Below are 26,104 nucleotides of genomic sequence, written 5' to 3'. Positions count from 1 at the left end.
GGAAGCCCAAGTTGCTTTGATAGCAGCCTTCAGCTCACCTTCATTTTTGGGTCTGGTGTCTCTCTTCCTCCTCTTGACAATACCCCATAGATTTTCTATTGGATTAAGGTCAGGCGAGTTTGCTGGCCAATCAAGCACAGTGATACTGTTGTTTTTAAACCAGGAATTGGTACTTTTGGCAGTGTGGACAGGTGACAAACTGGAGATTGAAATTTACATCTCGAAAAAGCTTGTCGACATAGCGAAGCATGAAGTGCTCTAAAATTTCCTGGTAGACAGCTGCACTGACTTTGATCTTAATAAAATGCAGTGGGCCTACACCAACAGATGGCATGGCTCCTCATTTGCCAACATCTTGCTATATGGACTGGCTGCATCCTGTAGTGCATTCGTACAAAGACCTGGGCATGTAGGCGGTGCTGCCTTTTTTCTGCTGTTTGGATTTTAGTCCTTTTTTGCTGTAATCGCACCGACCCGAAGAATAAAGAAGCCTAATCACTTATACCGAACGAGGAACAGCGTAAAAAATAAAACCAATTCTTCACCTGCTGTGGATTTTATTCTGCCTCCCAAAGATCACAATAAGGCGATCACAGTGGTTTACCCCCACATATGGGATATCAACGTACTCAGGACAAATTGCACAACAACTTTTGGGGTCCAATTTTTCCTGTTATCCTTGGGAAAATAAAGAATTGGGGGCAAAAAGATCATTTTTGTGGAAAAAATATGATTTTTTATTTTAATTGCTCTACGTTAACAACTTCTGTGAAGCACTTGGGGGTTCAAAGTGCTCACCACACATCTAGATAATTTCCTTTGGGGGGGGGGTCTAGTTTCCAAAATGGGTTCACTTGTGGGGGGTTTCCACTGTTTAGGTACATCAGGGTCTCTCCAAATGTGACATGGCGTCCTCTCTCGATTCCATCCAATTTTACGTTCAAACCCTCAAATGGTGCTCATTCCTTTCCGAACTCTGCCGGACACCTAAAAAGTGGTTTTCCTCCACACATGGGGTATCAGTGTACGCAGGAGAAATTGCTCAACAAATATTGTGGTTCGTTTTCTCCTGATACCCTTGACAAAATAACAAAATTGTGTCCGAAGTAAAATTTTTCTGAAAAAAAGTTAAATGTTCATTTTTTCCTTCCACATTGCTTCAATTCTTGTGAAGCACCTGAAAGGATAATAAACTTTTTGAATGTGGCTTTGAGCACCTTGAAGGGTGCAGTTTTTAGAATGCTGTCACTTTTGGGTATTTTCTGTCATATTGACTCCTCATAGTGACTTCAAATGTGAGGTGGTCCCTAAAAAATGGTTTTGTAAAATTTGTCGAAAAAATGAGAAATTGCTGGTCAAATTTTAACCCTTAAAACTTTCTAACAAAAAAAAATTATGTTTCAAAAATTGTGCAGATGTAAAGTAGACATGTGGTAAATGTTTTTTATTAACTATTTTGTGTGACATAATGCTCTGATTTAGGGGCATAAAAATTAAAAGTTTGAAAATTGTGACATTTTCAGAATTTTTGCCAAATTTTTAAAAAATTGCGCCATTTTCCGATACCCGTAGTGTCTCCATTTCATTGGGTGAGTTTTTTTTGCATGCCAAGCTGACGTTTTTAATGATACCATTTTGGTACAGATAAAAAGAAAAAAAATCCAGTCTGATGCCGGCGCTCCTGAAAAGTGAGAGATGTACATATTAGATGTATATTTTACCTGATGAAGGCTTTTTTTAAGCCGAAACGTGTTGTTTGTTTTTACTTCTATACTTCAGAATAAAAATCTTTTAAAAAATTTTTTCAAGTAAACCGATCTCTCACTTTTTGGGAGCGCCGGCATCAGACTGGATTTTTTTTCTTTTTATCTTGTACCTGCGGACGACTGAGGATCACCCTGTTGGCCAGGAGCCGTGCAGCAAACAGATTAATTAGGACCTTGGCTTGGGACATTCCCCCAGGGCCAATACGCTGTTCCTTCAACCTCAACTTGATCCTGCGCGGTGCTGTCACTTTTATATTCCCTATCCTCAGGGTACTATATGAAAAGAAATTTTGGTGCAGATACGATCCTTTGATCGCCTGTTATTGCATTTTAATGCAATGTCGTGGCGACCAAAAAAACGTAATTCTGGAGTTTTGTTTTTTTTTTCTCGCTACACCGTTTAGTGATCAGGTTAATCCTTTTTTCTATTGATAGAGCGGGTGATTCTGAACGCAGCGATACCAAATATGTGTATGTTTGATTTTTTTTATTGTTTTATTTTGAATGGGGCGAAAGGGGGGTGATTTGAACTTTAAGATTTTTTTATTTTTTAATATTTTTGAAAATATTTGTTTTTTTACTTTGGCAGGCTTCAAAAGTCTCCAAGGGAGACTCGAAGCTGCCATAACCCGATCAATTCTGCTGAGCTCAGAGAGTTCACCGCAGTTCACTGTGAGAAAATTCTACCGGAGACCTGTGGTGAACTCTGCGCTGCACCGTGAGGCTTTTTCTCACTGTGCTAGCGGGGATCTCACCGAAGTCACCGCAGTTCAGGAGCCCGGCTGTAAACACAGCCTCAGTGACCTGCGGTAACCTCAATGATGTCATCACTAGTCATTGATGACAGCGGAGGATTGAAGCCCCCAGCTTTCAGTTTTGCCTAGCTGGTAGTCAAAAATACAGGGGAACAAACAACGTTTTTTTTTTTAATTATTTATTTAGAACCCAGGCACCAGCTCATGATTACTCCCATTAGCCACTGTTGCTTTCGCTGTCTGTGATTGGAGGTAAACTTTATACCTCTGATCACAGCTGCAGGCTCATGCTGTCATTTGACAATGTGGGAACCTTGGTTGTCTGACCGGCGGTAATGATTTTACTGCCGATCAAAATCAGTGTTTGCTGCGGTTTCATGCACATGACAGCTCGACAAACACCCGGTGTTCGGGAGGGCCGAACCGGAACAGTAAAATGGACTTCCTGGTGAAGTCTGGGTTCAGTGTCCATGCCTGAACAGTAGGTGTTAGGGACCGGCACCAAACTTGCTCATCTCTGCTTATATATATTTGTAGGTAACAGCAGGTTCACAGGATGCAGTGACGAGACACGAGACTGAGTGTTGTTTTTGAAAATAACGTTTATGAACTGGAGCCACTAGGGCTATACTGAGCAACCAAAAAGGGGTAACACTAATTGTCCTCGCAGGGACTCAACAACAATGACAACACTTTTTTTTTACGAGAATGTGACTGACCCAGCAAGGCCAGCTATTATGGGGCCACGAAATGGCCAACTACGGGTCGTTATTTCCTAAAGTGAACTTATTCTTCCTGACGTCCCTTGGTGTCGCTGGTGTGGCTGCTTTGGTGTCGCTGATGTGGCAGCTTTGATGTCGCTGATGTGGCTTCTTTGACGGCACAGCCGCTGGGCCCAGCTGTTGAGGAACTGTCGTAGTCTTCAGGTGTCCAGCACCCAGGAGAAGTTGGGGCACAACAGGCCCTATGGGAGTCTTTCGTTGCGGTAACCCCCTGTAGCCACAGCAGGGTCTCATTCGTTAGCGAGTCCACGGGGACTCCAGTCCCCCTAAGCAGGGTAGTGACGTAGTCTGTAAGAGTGGTGGTTGGTAGGCCACGCGCACGGACTGGGTCTGTTGAAAGAGTCTCTCCGTAGGCAAGGAGCAGGCCCCAACTGCCAACTGTAGTGGGGTAATGGCAGCCCTGGGGGGTGATGCACAGGCCGCAACTGCGGACTGTAGTGGGGCGGCAGCGGGCAGGCCGCCACTGCGGGCAGGATTGAAGCAGCGGCGGCCGTGGTAGACAGCGGCCAGGCCGCAACGGGCTGGAGCACAGCGGTACCGGCTGCGGACGACCGTGGGCAGGTCGGGTCCCCGACTTGGCGGGGGGGTGACAGTCTCTGGTCGGTAAGTTCGGTACCTCCGCTCTGACGGGCACTGAGAATCTCCTCTCTGCTGCCATTCACCCCTCTGGTCACCGTCGGCCGCTCTTGCTCTCTCACAGTCCGACAGCCTCTTGTTCAGTGTCTGGCGTGCCACCAACTGTTTCCCCTGCGCTCCCCCTGCTCATTTTATACTCGCCCCTCCCCTTGCTGCCCAGTCACACTCAGTCATCTGCTCTCCTCCTTTGTTCCCCTGGTACTGTTTCCCTAGGAACCCAGATGGCGGTTCCCTTGGTTCCGGTCCAGACAACCTATGGGGGTCCTCCTCCCTACATATTTACTACTTAAACATTTTGGAAAGTGTAGCTAAGATTGGTGGGCTTTTGAATGGTGACAGAAAAATGTGACTATTCAATGTGTAGAATTTTTTCACAAAATTGGCGTCTCGGAACTAAATGTCTATTGCAGGGGTTCGCCTCTGCTTTTTTTTTTTCAATCTAGCCGGAAAGAACTGATCCTTATAACATAAAGAAATAGTTACACTTCCAAAATCCTGCTACTTTGCTCTTCTATGCCAGGACCAGAAGTCATGACATCCTACCTTTTATTCACTATACCCTGCAGAGAATCAGTGCCTTCAGTCGTCAGGTGATTGAATAGACGAGACAACATAATTTCGGTCCTGGCAGAGACCAATGCAATGGTGGAGGTTTGGAGGGGTAAGTAACCCTTATTTTTTAATTTTATAAAGATCATTTCCTCTTGGGGAGTTTTCAAATAAGTGGTGGAAAACCCTTTACACATTCAGGCAATTTGAAGCATAAAAGTATTAGGGCATATTTCCACATAGCGGAAACATTCAGTATTTGCTGCGAATTGAACGCTGCGTCCTGCCACAGCGTTTAATCTACAGCGGCCAGATGTTCCAGTATAGTGGAAGGGATTTTATGAAATCCCGTCTCCACTATGTGTCCGAATACGTGGGTGACACACCCGCTAAACTGGACATGTGGCGCATCTTTTTAGACCACAGCTTATCTGTTTAGCTGGCGGAGACGCTCAGTCTCCACAAGGTAAACAGCCTACTCTATTGATACGCTGCGGCGATTCCGGATGTGTTCAATGAGCACATCAGGAATCAAGGGCAGGGATTACGGTACATGAAAACGTACCCTTACAGTGTCTTGTGAACTTAGTCGTGTTCTCAGTATTGATCTCTGTTTGTTAAAAGCTGTTTACATAACCTTATGAAGAACCATATGAGGGTGTGGACATATGTTGAAAGCCTATGCACACCCATCCAGAGAGAAATTGATCACAGCCATATCCAGAGTGAATAGGTATGCTTGCACGTTGCATTTTTTTGCCTTGTTTTTGGATTTTTATAGCCTTTGCGTGCCTCCAAATTAATGGCCCCAGGCCAGTATCACTCCAAACCCTGTGTCCCCCTACGGCCTCCTTAAATAAACACTGTCATGTGATCACTACAGCCAATCAGCAGCAGCTGATTGGATGCAACTTTCACTTTTCAGTTCAAGTGGAAGAAACACTGGGGACGATTCATTAAGACTTGCGTAGAGGCAGGTCTGGTACCCAGCGTGCGCCTTTACCAGAACTGTACACCAGCTGGGGGCTGGTGAATCTTTGTGGAGTAAGTCCAAGAAAGAGAAACTGGAAAGGAGATAAAACGCAAACAGGGTCTTATCTGGGTAACAGTGTTGGAAGATGTGCACAATTGAGCTCACCTGGTTGGGTTGAAAGCATAAAAACTGGAAAAGCAAATGCGTCATTCTGCACTGCCATAGAAAGAAAGGATGAAAGATACCAATCCAATTGCAGGTGGTTTTATGCGTCAACGCGTTTCAAAGTATACAACTTCTTCAACAGGTCAAACCACAATTGTGCTTCGTCCTAATGAAGAATTTGTATACCCACCTCTCCAGCCATAGTATAAAGGGACTGTCACACTTAGCGATGCACCAGCGATCCCAACCAGCGATATGACCCGGTCAGGATTGCTGGTGCATTGCTAAGTGGTCGCTAGTGAGCTGCCACACAGGCAGATCTCACCAGCGACATAACAGGGGTCGGGAGTCACTACTTACCTGTCAGACGTAAGTGATCCTGATGTCCTCCCGCCCGCGTCCACGTGTCGCTCGTCTCCACAGCAGGAAGCCCAGCAGGAAGCTGATGATGAGAAACGGCCCAGGACGTTCTCGCGCGATCAGCGATAACCAGTGGGGGAGCCATCGGTGGTAAGTATCAGACATAGCGATATCGCTAGCAATATCGCTATAACGTCACAAAAACCAGTGACGTTATAGCGATATTGCTAGCGATATCGCTTAGGCCTCTTTCACACATCAGGTTTTCGCCGTCAGGCGTGATCCGGCGCTTTTGACAAAAACCGGATCCGGCGAAATGCAATGCCGGATCCCGTTTCCCCCCCATTGACTTGCATTTGCGCCGGATCGCGCCGGATGGCCATGCGTTTCATCCGGTTTTCGCCGGATCCGGCAATGTGTCTCAATCCGGCGTCTGGAAAAAACGGCTTTAGTGTAACAGGCCCTTAAAGTCTTCTCAGTCCCATATACACAGTATGACACCCCACATCCCCCACACAGTTTGACACTGCCACACACAACTATGATGTTCCCACAGTCCCTCATACAGTATGGTATCCTCACACACAGGTATGCTATCCTCGTTACCCCTAACATAGTATGGTATACCCACACACAAGTATGATGTCCCCATAGTCCCTCACACAGTATGGTATCCCCACACACATGTATGATGTCCCCACAGTCCCTCACACAAGAATGATGTCTCCACAGCCCCTCACACAGTATTTTTTTCCCATGGTCAACACACAGTTATGATGGCACCACATACAAGTATGATATGCATACAGCCCCTCACACAGTATGATGTCCCTGCAGCCCATCACATAGTATAATGGTCCCAAAAAAAAATATGGTGCCCCCACAGCCGCTCACACAGTATAATATCCCCACACCCATCTCTTATACCAGTAATGGGAAAAATTGTCTTCACTGAAGACAAATTTTGCCTGTGAATTGAGAAAATTGAAAATGAAAGCTCTGTCCTGGTGGAGAAAGAAGCAGATTTCTCTGCTAAGTTATATTACAAACACCGCTTATTTCCGATGGGGAAGAGAGCAGCTCTGGACAAAGCTGGATAAGTCTTTTAAAGATTAACTACACTTGTCATAAACAATTGCTCAACAGCACTAATTATTACATGGAAAATACTGTAAAGAATATTTAACTAATACATTTCGAGGTCTTTAGTCCAAGGTTCATGTGACCTGCACTGTATCTTGGTCCCGTCAGAGCCACAGATGGCGGATGAGACTAGCTCTGTGTGCTCATACAGATAGTGTACGTGTGCAGGAGTCAGGACCATAAAACAGACCAGACTTGTGCGTGCTGTCATTTTTTTATACATGGATAATTGGTTCATATGAAAAATTATGAAAAATCGTTCCTGTGTACTTTCCCACCAGTTATTGGATCAGTGTGCTCTCCAATCAGCACACGTACAGCCCACTGACCTAATATAGGTTCATCTGAATAATCCCTAGAGGCTGAGCGAAAATAAAGCATTCTTACCACTGAAAGCGATGGTTTTGAGGTCCAGACATAACATGGGGCCCAGAGGTCTCACTCATGCCATATGCTTCATATAAAGTAATATTGAGTCCCAGGAAAAATTCCAGTGTTTCTGCGGAGATTGGAGCTGCACCTGAGAAGTGTTTTTGGCAGTGGGAAAAGCCCAACATCTTGCGAATTTTGGACAAGACCAAGAAATCAGCCACGGCTGGGAGAAACGTCTTCAGTTCACCACTGAGAACAGATGAGAACACCAATGGTTAAAGCTTTGTATATTTTCTTATGGGTTCGTTAATAATACTCAAGTACTACTACCAGCAATAAAGAGAAGACATAGTATGATGGATGAAAACAGTATGAGCTGTGTCAACAATTTGTATAGTTGGAATTGCAAATAAATTTCTATTAAAACAGGTTTTGCACTTTTGTTATATGTAGGAAAAGCAAGATCTTGTTCAAGAGAGAAATGATTGATAAAGATTTCCCTTTATCATCCTCTGAGATTTCTTCTTACCTGCTCTAAAATAGGCAAGTGGAACCCACAGCTAAAACCTCCCTTCTGTCAGACCCTAAAGCTTCATATGGTCATTTCACCTAGCGATACGATGCACGATATAGAATTGTATTCTAGGATGTATAGTTCCATATTAAGTATTGAATCTTTTTATGTAAAACCTGTGCATTCCATATACCACTGTATATTTGTATGGCACTATGCATGACTCCACTGAAATACATGAGGTTTCCCACTACTAATTTCACCCCCTCATATGTTGTAACTCTTCCGGACAATCAATTTTATAATATCCTCCTATTACCTGCCCTGCTCCTGTAAGCTCAACTCTATTTTGTGAGTGATATAGTCCTCTTGTGATTCTGGCTCTGCTACTTCTGGTTTGGAAACTGGAATCAGAAGTACTGACAAGTGCACATCATTGGTGGTGGTGGGGCTACCTTCTGAGTGATATTAATGTGAACAAGCAAGCTCAGATCAGACTTCACTCTCCTCTTCTGCCTGTGCCCTGCCGATGCTTTGAAGTGCAGTGCGTTCAGCTGACAAGCACTGCAGCAATGTGCTGCTGATCATTAGAAAGCTTATCACAGGGCTTCTCAGTTGAAGAGATGGCATTTCAAAGCATCAGCAGAGTCAGTCTGCACCACACATGACCGAGCTCAGATCAGGCTTCACTCTGCTTGGATTCTGTTGAAACTTTGAAGTGCGGTACTTTAAGCCAACATGCCCTGTGATATGCTTTCTAATAACAAGCAGCACATCGCAGTGCTTGTCAGCTGAAGGCACGACACTCCAAACATCAGCAGGATCCAGGCAGAGCAGAGTGAAGTCTGCTCTGAACATGTGTGCTCAGACTTTTGACATTCAAAGAGGTAATTCTGCCGCCACCAATAATGTACGCTTGCCAGCATGTCTGATTCCAGTTTCTAAACTGGAAGTAGCAGGGCCAGAAATTCAACAGAAGACTAGAAGACCCACTTAGCGATGAGATTACAGGAGCAGCCTAGGTAATAGAAGTATATTAGAATATTGATTGTTAGATAGTGTTAGGACATATGAAAGGGGTGAAATTAGTAGTGGAAAACCTCTTTAAGAGAAAGCTTTTAATGTCTCTCTTTTATATCAATTTCCAATTTTCACAAGGTGAAAACAACACCAAAATGCAATCTATGAGCCAGTAAAACAAATGCTGTTAGTTAGCCCACTGCTTTTATGGTTCAGTAATCTCTGAACCAAAAAGTGATTATGATGCCATAAAGCCTTTCATGGATGCATAAAATAGCATTTTACAACCAGTTAAACTATTCTTACACTGAGGAATTTCCCTATGGTGGGACGATTAAAGGATTATCTTAGGAACATGAATAACAGGAATAAGTATGAACTTAAAGGAATTGTCTGATACATAAAATGTCCTATGTAAATATCTAAATAGCACATCACAGGAGGATGTCTATGCAGTCACTTTAACACAGCTTCTATCATAACTAAAACAGGATGTCATCATTGGGCGGTGTTGTTGGATCACCCCCAGGGCTGTGGGGTACTCAGTACCGGGCCATTGTCTCAGAGGGATGTGTCACAGTTGCTGTGGCCCCGGTCCGTGGCCCTGGGCGTCCAATGTAAAGGGGGTTAAATTAAATAATGTTTATATGTAGATAGTTTGTGACGCCACCTGTGGTGCTCGGCAAAGAAGATGTTAAGCCGAAGCTGCGGTGCAGATCCTCTGGGACAGATGGTGGTGCGCAGCAAAGATGTAATAGCTCTCCACAGGTAGAGCTGTAGTCCCAGGGCAGTAATAGTAGGTGTTGAGGTAGATGGTGTAGTGTTAGGCACAGACATGTAGCAGTGCTGAATGGGTTGGCACAGGAGAAAGGCAAAGACACAGCTGAATGCAGTTCCAACACTTTTACTCACAGTTCTGGCACAGACAGGTGCCCGCTTCAATGCTGCAGCTTCCAGGTCAGGGACTCAGCCAACTCCCAGGCAGATGGAATTAACCCTTCCAGCACTCCCTTTCGTGTGCCTGTTCTGAACGTCTCCTTTCTAGCACTAATCTGAAGTACTTGCAGTTCTGAATTACACTCAAGTGCCTCCTTCTTGATGTTACTTAAACTCCACTCGTATGACAGGTGGCTGTAGCCTGCTTCGGGGACTCCATCAGTCATGTCCTGGCTCACACGTAGGTTGCCACTGTGTCTTTGAGTCTTTGGTGGGTATAGAGCGGTCACAACTTCTATTCCTCCGGTTTCTGAGGCAGGAACGTTAGTTTCACAAACAGCCTCGGACAACAGCGTCCCGCCTTGGCGCAATGAACTTAGGGAAAGGCTCTACTCTAGCCCTTGTCCCCAGTCTCTCTCCTCCTCATGTTCCGTGCATATCTATCTTCGTTCTGAACAACTGATCCTTCTTTCTTTCTCTTCCCTTGCTAACAGTTCCAACTCCCAGGAGTCTGCTGCCTCTACATCCTTCTCTCCGTCAACCCTCCGGGGATTATCACAGTCGAGAGTTCTCCTCTCCGCTACTCCCTTATGGGGAACTTCTGCCTTCCTCCCCACTCTGGGGATTCTGCTCCCAACTTCCTATCAGCTTTCCTCTCTTAGTGTCTCTAAGCTCCAACCACCACCCGGCACCCTTCATGAACCAAAGCAGCTGTCATAAAGGGTGCTCTGCTGTTCTAAGGTGTCTGTGGTGGATGTAGGTGATGGAGGCTGGTCAGGTGTTCCATCTTACCTGGGAAGTGGGATACTACATCTCAGGAGGAGGTGCAGTACCTCTGTGGCAACTGAACACTTAGGGGCGCCACATAGTTGTCAATCATTACAGCTTCTTTCACCGACCTTCCCTTGAGGGTGTCCCAAGGCAGATAGAATTGACTACAGCTCTGCAGCTTGTTTCACAGGTTCTGTTGCCGACTCCTCTTTCACTGAAAAGAGTCGTCATCAAGGGGTGGTGATAGAAGCAGGGTGAGTGACAGCATCACCGCCTCACAGCTTCTTTTACTGAAAGGAGATATCAACAGGAAGCGGTGATATGATAAAAGCAGAGTGAGTGATAGCAGAGCTGGCCTTTGACTACTGTTCATTCCAGGGTAGTGACAGTTGTGGTACTGCTTCTATGGCAGGAGTCACACATGCAAGAAACTCACACGAGTCTCGCATTTCATTACCCGGCACTGATGCCTGTACTCGGGACCGGAGCGCTCAGCTACATAGAAATACATGCTACTGAGTGCTTCGGTCCCGAGTGCTGGCGGCATTGCCGGGTATTGAAATGCGAGACTCATGCGAGTTACTCGCATGCGTGACCCCAACCTATCTCCACCGCCTGACATCTTGTTTGATTGAAAGATGTGGCTGGGACAAAACCTGTGTGGCGACAGTGATAAAATTTGTGGTGGTGTGGTCACTTTTCTGCCTCTATCACTGCAATGGATTCCGAATGTCAACAGGGACAGCAGTGATAGAAGCTGGGGTAAGTGATTGCAGCATCGACCCCTGATGAAGTCCTGTTTCAGGAGGGGTGCTACAATAATGGACATTTTTTGTGTTGTTCCAATACACACAAAAGTAAATAAACGTGTTTCACAAAACATGAGTAATTGCAATAATTTTCTGGGAGAAATACTTCATTTTCTGGAACACTTTCAAAGGTACTAACACTTTCAGCCATGACTGTATAAGCTGCAGGGAAATGACTCCAGTGCAGTCCTCCTGTGAGGTCCCTTTTGAGACTCCCCTCAAACAAAATGTCACAGGAAGTGAAGCAAAAAAAAAGCATGAGCAGGATAGGGAGAATGGAATTTCAAATAAAGCAAATTTCAAAAGTGGTTAGGGCTTAAATATAGATTTCATAGAGGACCTCTTGAAGAAAGTTAATTGATAGGTAGGGTGGGAATAATTAGAGAATACTTGTCGTTTCAGGTGACTTTCCAGATTAAACTGTCATGTGTGCGTGCAAGTGTAGAGAAGGTGACCTGACGGACTTATTAGTAAGAAGAAAGGAGGGTTTGCACAGTTTAGGCAGATAGCAGTTATGACAGTGGGGAAACAGCTAGGAAAGTGTAGATGACGTGCAGTACCTTGGGTTGACCACTAGATGGCAGGGAGGAGTGTAAGTTCAGGACTTAACAGCAGCTTAGGGCTTTAGAAACCGTTGGTCATGGGGGGCGGAGTTATAGGGAACCGGGAAAGTTATAAATTTGACAGGAGGGTTCCAGAAAGTTCCAGTCCCCGGGAGGTGCTCAAGAGACAAGGAGTCTGTGACAGTTTGTGTGCTGTGAGGAGAGCCAAACCAGGGGACTGAGGAGAGAGGAAGTCAGGGGGGGTGGTCCTGACAGGGAGTACCGCAGTACAGACGAGGCCCTGGAGAAAAGCGTACCGTATTGAAGACGATAACTGACCAGTAAAAGTGCTGATGGTGAACGGGCCTAAGGCGGCCACAGTGACTGCGCTGACAGGATCGTCACTAAGTGAAAAAGGGACGGTACGTGTAATTACGTCCCTGGTGGAAAAGTACAGTGTGTGTGTGTGTAACGGGGCCTGGACACGGAGGGCCGTGAAGAGAATTGCGGTGTATCGTGAGGGCCGTCAGTCGGACGGCGGAAAATAAAATTGGACCTGTTGCACCTGAAATCTGCCTCCATCTTTTGTCTGTACGTCACTGCGCGGTATACAGAGGGACCACCCCCCAGCCCGGCCCACGACTCTACACATGTGAGAAAAAAATAACACTATATCTGGAGATCATATGACTTGTGTCAAATTTATAAGGTTCTCCTTGCTCATACACTCTTATTTTTACAAGCTACTTGGTAGGAATTACCTGCTGTAATGACTTCCATACCCAGCACACAGAGACAGAAGGGCTTCCTGATCTAGGGTCTCTGTGTAGCACGGGCTTAGAAGCAACAGCATAAAAAATAAAATAAAAATACAAACAAAAGGTATTTTTTCATTCTAACATTTAACATAAATGTATTTGATTTAAAGACATGAATTAAGAAGACAGATTTTTTAAAATGTTAAGTCCAGTTCGGATCGGAAACGATCTGAATGGATCCCGAATCCCATATAAGTCCATGGGGATCCGAACGTCAGAGCTGTAAAATGTCTATAAAATGGTTCTAGTAAGGGCTTGGGGGCTGCAAAACAAGCAAAATGGGGGTAAGAGCAGGACAATTTCCCCACAAACAAAATGTCAATAGGAAAATGACTTAAAGGGGTTGTTTCACCACAGCAATCACAATAAAATAGGAAGTAAATGAATAACAAAAATTTTAACAGTGCCCCCACAGAGACTGTCCAAATAAACATTTCACCCACAGAGCACGACGGTGGGTATCCCCACAGAAGCAGCTTACAAACTTTACCCCCAGACCATGGGGTACAGTACCCTCATAGAAGCTTATTCAAATTTCACTCACAGAGCATGGGGAACAATACCCCCACATAAGATTATTAGAAATGTCAGCCACAGTGTATGGGGAATAACACTACAGACGCTAATTCAAATTTCACCCCAAGAAGCAATGGGTGCCCGATATTTTGTGTTGTGAAATGGTGGTAGTAAGGGGTACGGGGCTGCAAAAGGATGCAAAATGGAGGTAAGAGCAGGACAATTGCCTTGGAAACAAATGTGGATAGGGAAATTACTTAAAGGGGTTCTGCAAATGGGGATAGGGGACTAACTTAAAATGAAAAAAATAAATAAATAAAAATCTTGAGGTGAAAGTGGGCATGGTGAGGTAGAAATGGAAATAACAGAATAAAATACAAAACCAAACAATTATCTTGAACCAGGAAACTGAGGTCCAAGTCGAGGTTGAGGTACACATTGTGATGTACAGTAGGTATAACAGTCCAAGTAGGAGGAAACCAGCGCTTTTTCAGGTTTTTTCATATTTTTTTTTTCTTTTAAGGGGAACCAATGAAAATAACAGAAATTAAATACAAAAACAAAGTATTATCTTGAACCAGGAGTCCGAGGTCTAAGTGGGGGATGAGGCAGACATTGTCATGTAGATTTAACAATCAAAGTAGGAGTTACTTTTCATTTTTTGAGTATTTAAATTAAAACCAAAGTGTTATCTTGAACCAGGCCGAGGTCCAAGTGGAGGATGAGTAGGAAGCGGAGACAGCCAAAACCTTTATTTATTTATTTTTTGGTGGGGGACACCCCAAAATTAAAGGAATGACAAATAGAGTCGAACTACGGCTGAGTGCAGCTGATATAGTTGTTTAGTCAGCCAAAGGTACGGACAAGTCTTTTGTGATCCATACCTGGTTCATTGTAATGAATGTGATGTGAGCTTGCCCACGTTGGCTGTGAACAGGCAGATGTGCCTGTTTGTGATGACACCCTGTTGAAATATGTTTGGTGCAACAACTCCATTCCTGTCTATGAGTCTTCAGTTGCTAGATTTGTATGCTGTTCATAAAGTTAAAACACAACACCCAGAGGCTCACACAGGGAGAGCATGCGACTGTATTCCCTGTTTTTTCCTGTGTCTGTGTATGAGAGAAGCAGCCTGCTGTAGATGCTGCACAGATAGAGACACACAAATGATTTACTCCTGATCTATTAAGCTTATCATATATTGCTCCTGTTTGTTCCTGAATAAAGAAGCTCTGTTGTCACACGTTTGGAGAGTATCCTGAATAATCTGCTGCCAACAGGTTATGGGCCCAGAGTGATACAGAACCCCAGAGTAACAGAGCAGCAGAAGCCCAGAGCAACATAGAAGATGCCCACTAGCAGCAATCCTGTCAAGTTCTCCGTGCCAAGCCTCACTAACCAGAACTACGAGTCCTGGAGATTCAAGGTGAAGATGCTGCTCATAAGAGAAGATACATGGAAATATACGATGGAACAAGTGCCTCATCCATTACAAGATGATTGGCTAGAGAAAGATCAGAAAGTACAATGCATGATTAGTGTAGATAATCAGATTGTACATATAGGCAAGTGTGCAACTGCAAAAGAGATGTGGGATGAATTACAGAAAGTACATGAAAGATCAAATTTCAGCTATAAGATTTTTCTCATGAGAAAACTGTATCAGTCTAAGCTAAGTGATGGACAGAATAAGCAGGACTATATAAGAAACACCCTAGAGATTGTGGAGCGTCTCAGGGGTATTGGAGAAGAAATTAAAGATTTTCATGTTGCTGCACTTCTATTAAGTGATCTTCCAGAAAGTTATGACACACTTCTGACTGCACTAGGTGTACAGCCAGATGATGAGCTGACACTAGAGTATGCTAAAGGCAAACTTGTGGATGAATTCAAGAGAAAAACGCAGCATGTAAGCAGTAGTAATGAATCCAGAGAAGAAACAGCATTAAAGACACAGGAGTTCCCTAAATATAAGAACAATCTAAGAGAAACTTGTGAATGTTTTGTCTGTAAAAAGCCAGGCCACCTTAAAGCAGACTGCAGAATTTGGAAAGCAAGAATGAGTCAGCTTAAAAAGAAGAACAGTCATCAAAGGGTTAAAACAAATGTAAAGGAAGATTCTGCATGTGTTGAAACTGCATTTAATGCCAGTACAGGCCCATCTGCAAAGAATATCTGGTGTATAGATTCTGGTGCAAGCAGCTAAATGACAAATAACAAGCATTTCTTCTCTGACCTTAATGATAGCAAGTCAGAAAAGGTAATTTTAGCTAATGGTCACTATATGACTTCAGAAGGAGTAGGAGGCGGCTACCTCCACTGTCCAGTTTCCTCAGCACAAAACAGAAAGCTCTCAATAAAGGATGTTCTCTATGTTCCCAGCCTTGAAAGCAATCTTCTATCAGTAAAGAAGCTCACGCAAAAGGGGAATGTAGTTACTTTTAGAGATAACAGCTGCATTATCTCAAAGAAGGGTTACACTCTTGCAGAAGGAAAAATCCAAGATGAACATTATCAGGTAAAATGCAAAGAAAGAGTGTACACTCAGTGCTAAACAAGATCTACATAAGAACTGTATCCATGTATGGTACAGACATCTTGGGCACAGAGACCCAGAAGCAGTAAGAAAGCTAGCTCAACTTGCAAATGGTATTGAAATCAACCAGTGTAGTTAAATGATGAAGTACACTAGCTGTCTTAAAGGGAAAATGTCCAGAAAATCCTTCCATAAAATAAGCACCATTAGATCTGCACAGCCACTGGATCTGATACATACAGATGTATGCGATCCAATGAGTGTTCAAACTCCTAGCAAGAAGAGAGATTTTCTCACATTTATTGATGACTACTCCAGATATACAGTCTCCTACCTGCTTTACAGTAAGGAGGAAGTTCCACTGAAACTTGAAGAATATCTTGCTGTAGTGTTTAACAAATAATGGAACCGAATATACAAGTGGCAAGGTGCAAACCATTTTGAAAAATGATGGAATCGTGTTCCAAACTAGCATTCCATACAACCTAGAAGAAAATGGCATTGGAGAGAGAAAGAACCATACTCTCTGTGAAAGTGGAAGCAGTATGTTGTTTGATGCGAATCTACCTACAACGTATTGGGGACAAGCCATCATGACAGCTTGCTATCTTCAAAACAGAGTGCCAGGTAAAGCCACAAATAAAACTCCATATGAGCTATGGAACTGCGAGAAGCCTAACCTGAAGCACCTCAGGATATTTTGAAGCAAAACGTTTGTGTATGTTCCCAAAGAGAAACGTTCTAAGTGAGAATCACAAGCAAAGCAAGTAGTCCTGGTGGGTTATAGCGAAACTGAAAAGGGATACCAGAATCCTGAACGCAGAGCCCAACACAGTACCAATCAGCAGAGATGTAGTGATTGATGAAAACTCTGTATCGCTCAAATTCCATGAAGTTACACCAGTTATTCAACTTAAGAAGCAAGAACAAGAATCTCAATCACTAAACCCAGACACCAAAAAGGAAAACACTGAAGTGTGGATAATCTCTGAAGCCACCAAGGAAGACACAGAAGAACCAAGACAACCTTCAGTCAGGAGATCAGAAAGGGCAAACAAAGGTATCCCAGCTAGACGCCTTTCTTATATGGTCAGAACACTTCCTGAAGCAGAGCCACAGACATGGCAAAAGAGGCAAAAACTGTCTGTCCACGAGAAGCAGAAATAGATAAATGCTGCTAATGAGGAGATGGAGTCCCTTCACCAACTCCAGACATGGGAGCGTACTGAGCTACCACAAGGAAAAAGAGCTATCGGATGTAATTGGGTCTTCAAAAACAAATATGACTCAGAAGGTAAAGTTCACCGGTTTAAAGCAAGATTGGTCACAAAAAGGTAATCACAAAAGTATGGTGAAGATTATGATGCTACATTTTCTCCAGTTGGGAAGCAAACTACATTCAGAACTTTAATGTCCGCAGCTGCAGTTCAACAGATGACAGTGAGACGTTTTGACATCAAAACAGCCTTCCTACATGGTGAAATTGAAGAAGAGTTGTACATGAGCCAACCCGAGGGATATATTAAAAATGGTGAAGAGCACCTTGTTTGCAAAATGCAAAAATCTCTCTATGGACTTAAGCAGTCGGCAAGAGCTTGGAACTCGAAAATGAACAAAGTATTGATGGATGAAGGATTTAAAAGATCTCAAGATGACACATGGTTGTATATGAAAAATGTAATGAAGGAGTGGTTGTACATAAGTTCTCCTATATGTAGACAATGTAATCATGTCTCACCAAGAAGAAAAAGAAATTGCAAAACTGGGTGAAATTCTCAACCTGCATGTCACAAACTATCTTTGGATTTGTGGCAGCTCTGGTTCCTCTCAGTTTAAATTTTTTTTTCCTTTCTGGTCATCAGGGGTTAATGTCATTTTTTTCCCCTGCTGGTGTAATTGCTTTGCTGCTGGGTTTGCAGATGTTTGGTGACCACTCCCACATCCTTTAATAGGTCACCTGATGCATCAGCTGACTGTTGGTTATACAGGTCCTTTTGGAGACCAACCGAGCTGGAAACAGGAGCTTTCTGGTGCAGTGGTGCTTCAGCTGAATGCTGTGATCTGGTGCCTTACTCTGCTTTGCGGTGCATTGCAGCAGAGAAAGCTAAGTGTTGTATTTTTGTTCCCCATTCCCTTTTGGTGTCTGTCTTACCTTACCTTATGTTGTCTTAGTACAGCGGTGGGACCAGTGTCCTCACTTGCCCACTTAGGGATAGGAGCAGGGCAAGTGAGGGTTTAGTTAGCCTGCTCAGCGACGGGATGAAAGAACCCGTATAGGGATGTTAGTAAGATCAGGGCACATCCTCAGATAAGTGCAGGAGGTGTTCATTTTCAGTTCCCTACCGACAGGGCCCCCGTTGTTAAAGTTTTCCTTGTTGTTTCCTGGTGTGTTTTTTGTTTTGACATTTGGTGGCCGACCGATTGGTGGGTCGTATCCTGCTAGGACAGTCACTTTGTGACACAGCACTTTGAGACTTACGACTTTGGAAATGTGACATATTATTTGGGAATCTAAATACAGAGAGAGGAAGATGGGAGTTTTCTTCTCAAACAAAGTTCTAAAATTTCCGTAATATTAAACCAGTTTGGAATGTCAGAAGCCAAAGGTGCGTCAACACCAATGGATTCATCCTACTTAACGTTGGAAGGAGAAGATCTGCTACCCAGCAATGAGAGTTACAGACAAGCAGTGTACATAGCAACTATAACTTGTCCGGATATCACAGCCACAGTTGGAATTCTCTGCTGACGTGTAAGCAATCCACACCAAAGAGACTGGAATGCAATTAAGAGAATTCTTCAAAATCTTAAAGAAACTCAAAGGCTAAATCTTAAGATATCTGCATCATGAGATTTCACTCTCAGAGGTTATGTGGATGCAGATTGGGCTGGAGATTCAAGTGATCAGAAATCAACAAGTGGTTACTTGTTCAAGTTACGAGAAAATTCAATTTCTTGGCCCAGCAGAAAACAAGTGTCAGTTGCACTATCTTCTACTGAAGCAGAATACCATATTTTAAGCATAATAAGACACTTTTTTTCCCCAAAATTTGGAGGGGAGATGAGGGTGCATCTTATAATGTGTATATACCTTACTGGTACCGTTGTTGCAGGCTGGGAGGAGGGAATGCCTGCCGTCACTGCTGCCCGGGGTATCCACCACCGCTGCTGCCTGTCCGGGGTGTCCGCCGCTGCGCGGGGGGGCTCTGCCGACAGTTTGTGAAAGGCCAGAGCCCCCTGCAGTTCCGTGGTTTCCGGTGCGGTGAACTCCGGGAAAATGGCCGCTGGGGGCGGCACAAGCTCAGCATCAAGATCTCAGGAGATGAGATTTCAGCGTTCAGATCAGCAGACCTCCCCACCACCAGACCGGGTCCGTGTTGTCCGCATACAGAGTGCTAAGTGTGCTTGTGTGAACCCAGCCACAAAACAATATACAGCAGTACATTACCTCTTAAAATTTTATAACAATGACTGTTGGACCACTTACAAAAACAAATAAAAATTATTTTTTTACCAGAGTATAATGATTCTAAAATAAATATCTGTTTTTTTAATTTCATACTTGCTTGATAGATTCAAGTTTCTTTCCAGGTTGATAGACATTGCCCAGGACAACATCTTTCTTTTGACTGTTCCTGCTTGTGCTGACACCTCTTTAATACGTTCCATGATCTTCTCCCAAACTCTTGGGACTCCCATGTGGGACGTTGGTTGTGCCTCCTTCAGTGTATCCACCAAGGTCCCCTGTTATCACAATATAGTACAATAACTACTAAATCACAGCGGTCTAAAGGAGTATATTTATCTTCTAGAGTGATGTCATACACTAGGATATATCATCACTTTATGACTGGTGCAGTTTCAAGCACTGGCACCCCCACTTATTCTGGGAATTAAGACGTTGCAGTGCTTGTCTTCTCCGCTCTTGGCTACCCAACTGTGCAGGAAACTGTAGCAGCCCCATTCACTTGAATGAAACACTACTGTATTTCCTTGCACTCCATCATTTCCGGGAAAAGACGGCTTACCACAACTTGTACTTCTACCAATCACAAAGAGAAGGTATATTCTAGAGGCATGCTAACCATTTTTAAGATGGGAATTCCAGTATTTAAAGAGGTTTTCCCAAGCAAAGTACAATTTGATTAATATATCATGGAGTAAAAATAAGTTCCACAATTGTTCAAAAAAATGTTCCTGTGCTCAGATAATCTTATACATGTGCCCCTGCTGTGTACTGTGTAATGGCTGTGTCTGTCCATACAGGGAAATGGTCTGATCATACCACAGCTCCTGGGAAGGGGAAGCAAAATACAATAAACAGACAGGACCCAATGGGATCAAAGATGCTGCTTTCTGTAAGAAAAAACATTCTCCTGCTTGTTTAAAAACTTGTTTTACATAGTAACATAGTTATTAAGGTTGAAGGGAGACTTTAAGTCCATCTAGTTCAACCCATATCCTATCCTAACCTGCCCTAACATGTTGATCCAGAGGAAGGCAAAAAAACCTCATGTGGCAAACAGTAAGCTTCACATTGGGGAAAAAAATTCCTTCCCGACTCCACATACGGCAATCAGACTAGCTCCCTGGATCAACGCAATATTAAGGAAACTAGTGTATATACCCTGTAATATTATACTTTTCAAGAAAGGCATCCAGTCCCTTCTTAAATTTTAGTAGGGAATCACTCATTACAACCTCATATGGCAGAGAGTTCCATAGTCTCACTGCTCTTACAGTAAAGAATCCGCATCTGTGAGTATGCTTAAACCTTCTTTCCTCCAGACGTAGAGGATGCCCCCTTGTCCCCGTCACAGGTCTAAGAGTAAAAAGATCATTAGAAAGGTCTTTGTACTGTCCCCGCATATATTTATACATTGTAATAAGATCACCCCTATCCTTCGATTCTCCAATCTAAATAACCCAAAGTATAATAACCTGTCTTGGTATTGCATACCCCCCAGTTCCCTAATAACCTTGGTCGCTCTTCTCTGTACCGGCTCCAGTTCAGCTATGTCTTTCTTATACACCGGAGACCAGAACTGTACACAGTATTCAAAGTGTGGTCGCACTAGTGACTTATATAGAGGTAAAATTATGTTATCCTCATGAGCATCTATGCCTCTTTTAATGCATCCCATTATTTTGTTTGTCTTTGCAGCAGCTGCCTGACACTGGCCACTAAATGTGAGTTTGTCGTCCACCCTTACACCCAGGTCTTTTTCAGTGACAGTTTTGCCCAGTGTTTTACAATTAAGCACATAATTACACATCTTGTTCGTTCTACCCAAGTGCATGACCTTACATTTATCCCCATTAAAGCTCATTTACCATTTATCAGCCCAAGCTTCTAGTTTACATAAATCCTCCTGTAATATAAAATTGTCCTCCTCTGTATTGATTACCCTGCAGAGTTTAGTCCCATCTGCAAATATTGAAATTCTACTCTCTATGCCACCTACAAGGTCATTAATAAATATGCTAAAATGAAGCGGGCCCAAAACTGACCCCTGTGGTACCCCACTGCTAACCGTGACCCAATCCGAGTGTGCTCCATTAATAACCACCCTTTGTTTCCTATCCCTGAGCCAGCTCTTAACCCATCTACACATATTTTCCCCTATCCCCATTGTTCTCATTTTATGTATCAACTTTTTGTGTGGCACCGTATCAAAAGCTTTTGAAAAGTCCATGTACACCACGTCCACTGCATTCCCTTGGTCCAGTCCGGAACTTACCTCTTCATAAAAGCTTATCAGATTAGTCTGACAGGAACGGTCCCTTGTAAACCCATGTTGATATTGGGTCATGAGGTTATTCTTCTCCAGATACTCCAGTATAGTATCTCTTAGAAAACCCTCCAGGATTTTACCCACAGTAGAGGTTAAACTTACTGGCCTATAATTTCCAAGTTCAGTTTTTGTCCCCTTTTTGAATATTGGAACCACATTTGCTATATGCCAGTCCTGTGGCACAGACCCTGTTATTATGGAATCTTTAAAGATTAAAAATAATGGTCTATCTATGACTGTGCTTAATTCCTGCAGTACTCAGGGGTGAATCCCATCCGGGCCCAGGGATTTGTCAATTTTAGTGATTTTTAGACGCCGCCGTACTTCCTGCTGGGTTAAGCAGATGACATTTAATGGAGAATTTTTATCCCTGATCATGTTATCCGTCATGGGATTTTCTTGTGTAAATACTGTTGAAAAAAGGTCATTTAGCATATTGGCTTTTTCCTCATCCTCATCCACCATTTCACCCAGACTATTTTTAAGGGGACCAACACTATCATTTTTTAGTTTCTTACTATTTATGTAGTTAAAGAATATTTTGGGATTATTTTTACTTCCTCTGGCAATGAGTCTCTCTGTCTCAATCTTTGCTATCTTGATTTGCTTTTTACAGAATTTATTTATTCTTCGGTATTTAGATAATGTCTCATCACTACCTACTTGCTTTAATTCTCTAAATGCTTTATTTTTATCTCTTATTGCACCCCTTACAGTTCTATTTAGCCATAGTGGTTTCCTCCTATTTCTCGCATGTTTATTCACATACAGTATATATTGTGCACAGGTCCTATTCAGGATGCTAATAAACGTCTCCCATTTTCTTTTATTTTTATGTTTCAGGATATTGTCCCAGTTAATTGCACCAAGATCATCTCTCATCCGTTGGAAATTTGCCTTCCTGAAGTTTAGTGTCCTTGTAACCCCTCTACTGCACATCTTATTAAAGGATACATGAAAACTTATTAATTTGTGATCACTAGTGACCCCCAACCCTTATGTTTGATATGCGGTCTGGCCTGTTGGTTAATATTAGGTCTAGCAGTGCCCCACCTCTTGTTGGGTCCTGAACCAGTTGTGAAAGGTAATTGTCTCTCATAGTTGTCAAAGACCTATTCCTTTGCTGGAACTGCAGGTTTCGGTTCCCCAATGCATTTCAGGGTAGTTGAAGTCCCCCATAATAATGACTTCTCCTTGAGTCGCTGCTTCATCTATTTGCTTTATGAGGATATTATTTTTGGAGACTTATAACAAACACCTATCAGTAATTTATTATTTTTCCCCCCTCCCCTTATCTCCACCCACAGGGACTCTACATTTTCATTAGATTCATATATATTATCACGCAGGATGGGTTTTAAAGATGATTTTACATTTAAACACATGCCTCCCCTCGTTTATTTGTACGGTCATTTCTGAACAGACTATAGCCCTGTAAATTAACCGCCCAGTCATTGCTCTCGTCCAGCCATGTCTCAGATATCCCCACCATGTCATAATTATGTTCCAACAACATTAACTCCAATTCCTCCATTTTGTTGGCGAGGCTTCTGGCATTAGTATACATGCACTGTATGTATCTCTCTGTACCTCTATTCTTTCTTAAATTATTAACTGTTCTAACCCCACCCCCACCCCCAATTTCATTATTTGTGCCCAGGTCTCTATCTGCACAGTCTTCCCCTCCCATAAAAGGAATACCCTCCCCCCCGTCCCTAGTTTAAACACTCTTCCAACCTTCTAGCCATTTTCTGCCCCAGCACAGCTGCACCCTCCCCATTGAGGTGCAGCCCGTCCCTAGCATAGAACCTGTAGCCAACTGAGAAGTCGGGCCAGTTCTGCAGGAACCCAAACCCCTCCTTTCTACACCAATTCCTGAGCCACTTATTAACCTACCTAATCTCCCGTTGCCTCTCTGGCGTGGCACATGGTACAGGAAGTATTTCCGAAAATACCACCTTGGAGGTCCTTGCTTTAAGCTTACAGCCTAATTCCCTGAAATCATCTTTAAGGACCTTCCACCTATCTCTAACTTTGTCATTTGTGCCAATGTGCACCATGACCACTGGATCCTCACCAGCCCCTCCCAGTAATCTGTCAACCCGATCAGCGATGTATTGGACTTGAGCGCCAGGTAGGCAGCACACCGTTCGACAATCCCTGTCTTTGTGACAGATTGCCCTATCTGTTCTCCTAATAATTGAGTCTCCCACTACCAGCACCTGTCTGGCCTGCCCTGCTCTCCTATTTCCCCCCTTACTGGAGCAGACACTCCTCCGGCTTTCAGAGGACATGTCTTGCTGCAGCAGTGCTACTCCTGCACTAACACTCCCCTCATCTGCCAACTTAGCAAACTTATTTGGGTGTGCCAGATCAGGACTAGCCTACCTGGTGCTCTTCCCTCTACCCCGCCTTCTAACTGTCACCCAGCTAGCTGCTTCATTGTCCTGCAGCTCCAACCTAGCATCCCCCCTCATCTATCCCATTGAGCGTCTGCTCAGTGAGCAGAAGACTCATTTCCATATTGTCTATTGATCTCAGTGTTGCCAGCTGCACATTTAGATCCAGCATCCGGGCTTCCAAATGCACAACGTGCTCACATCTTGCACAGCAGTATGCACCCTCGACCGGCTGTTCAAGGATTTCATACATGCGGCAAGACGTGCACTGGATGGCATTGGCAACAGTGGAGCACATCCTAATGGGGATTGCACCAGACAATAAGATAAGCAAAAATAAAAAAAAGTACTAATAAAATATAACAGCAATTCAGTAATACCTCCCTTGGAAACTCCCTAAATCCAATGTCACTGAATCTCAAGTCACACACTTATCACAGTTCACACTTATGCTCAGGTCACACTCGGCTCGTTCACACTCGCTCAGGCAGAAGATTTAAAAGATTTTTTTTTCCCTTTTACCAGTACACCACCCTGCTGCTCAATGCACTTCCAAAAGAATCAGCTGTGATTCTGTGGTGCTCCTGAGGGTTCAGTTGCCACAGAGGTACTGCACCTCATCCAGAGTTGTGGTACCCCACTCTCAGGTAAGGAGGGGGCACCACCCAGGACTCAAACACCTGCACCCAACACACACTACAGAAGCAGGGCACCATGGACGTACCCTGTGGGAGGATGGTCTCATCCCTGGCTGGGTAGTAAAGGGTGGGTAGAGCTGGTAGGAAGAGACCGGGAGAGGACAGTTCAGAGCAGTCTGTCAGGAGGAAGGAAAGTGGAGAGACATGTATTGAAGCAGCTCTCTGTCAAGAGGGGCTGCAGAAGGAGGGAAAGAGACAGAAAGGTGCTCCCACAGAGCAGAAGGGGTCTTAGGGGTACGGGATGTGCGAGAGCCACCCGTGGGGTCCGATCCAGTATTGGAGAGACCAGATTGCATGGGGGTACCGGCCCCATAGCCTAGTGGAGAAATCATCAGACTCAACTAGCAAGCCGGACGCAGAGGCACCTGTAGGTGTTTCAGCCACGAGCCACAGTTATCTTCTCCAGAAAGGCAGCCATAAGGGAGCAAGGGGACGCAGAAAGGACATTACCCAACAAGGTCCACGGCTGCTGGTCTGGGACACTGACTGTGAGGTGTTGGGCATTAGAGAGGCGGACAGCCAACACAGTGAGACGGCCAGGAAAGGCATATACTGAAGGGAGTCCTGGGAAGGTGAATCCTGATCTACCTGGGAGTTTGCTGGACCCCTCACCTGGAGGACGCAGTGTCAAGCGGGCATATGTGCACCAGAAAAGTGAGTAAAGCTTTGGAACTGCACCCAGCTGTGTCCTCTAATTTTTTCTGCATCACCTACCCAACTCTGCTACATCTACCATTATCAAATACAACATCTTTCCTATTTCAACTGCCCTGGGGCAAAGCTCTGCCTGTGGAGAGCTGTACCAACTTAGCTGCATTACCATCAGTCCCATAGGATCTGCTCTGCAGCGCTGGTCACCTCAGACCAGAAACCACAGGTGGCGTCACAAACACTTTATTACAAACTCTTTATGATAAACTTTATTCCCTTGTAAATATCCCTTTAATTGGACGCCCAGGGCCACGGACCGGGTCACTGCTGCCACGACACATTCCCTTTAAGAACCGGCCCAATACCGAGTATCCCCACTGCCCTGGCAGGCGATCCAATTCCATACTGTAATGTCTGTATATTCGTTTTCTCTACTCCTGCCCAGGAGATATGGTGTGATCAGACCATAACCCTGCATGGTCAGACACAGCCATTACACAGTACACAGCAGGGGCACATTTATAAGATTTTCTCAGCGCTGGAACATTTTTGAACACATCCAATTGCACAACTTATTTTTTTTCCACGATCTATTAAT

The 26,104-nt window shown here is 44.0% G+C and overlaps 1 protein-coding gene across 2 annotated transcripts in view; it reads right to left on the bottom strand.

Annotated features, from left to right (window-relative positions):
- ACSBG1 (acyl-CoA synthetase bubblegum family member 1) overlaps window positions 1–26,104 on the bottom strand; it is a 123,630-nt gene that overhangs the window by 7,789 nt on the left and 89,737 nt on the right. For both annotated transcript variants that reach the window (XM_073579370.1, XM_073579371.1), the window contains 2 exons: window positions 19,526–19,707; window positions 7,517–7,750 (listed from right to left, as the gene is read on the bottom strand). In XM_073579370.1, the coding sequence (XP_073435471.1) occupies window positions 7,517–7,750; window positions 19,526–19,707 (416 nt within the window). The remainder of the gene's footprint in view (window positions 1–7,516; window positions 7,751–19,525; window positions 19,708–26,104) is intronic.

The sequence above is a fragment of the Dendrobates tinctorius genome, unplaced genomic scaffold (genome assembly GCF_039654945.1).
Source record: "Dendrobates tinctorius isolate UK_male_01 unplaced genomic scaffold, ASM3965494v1 ptg000062l, whole genome shotgun sequence".
NCBI classification, from domain to species: domain Eukaryota; kingdom Metazoa; phylum Chordata; class Amphibia; order Anura; family Dendrobatidae; genus Dendrobates; species Dendrobates tinctorius.
Note: the sequence above shows the minus strand (reverse complement) of the source record. Positions and strands in the feature narration are given on the sequence as shown.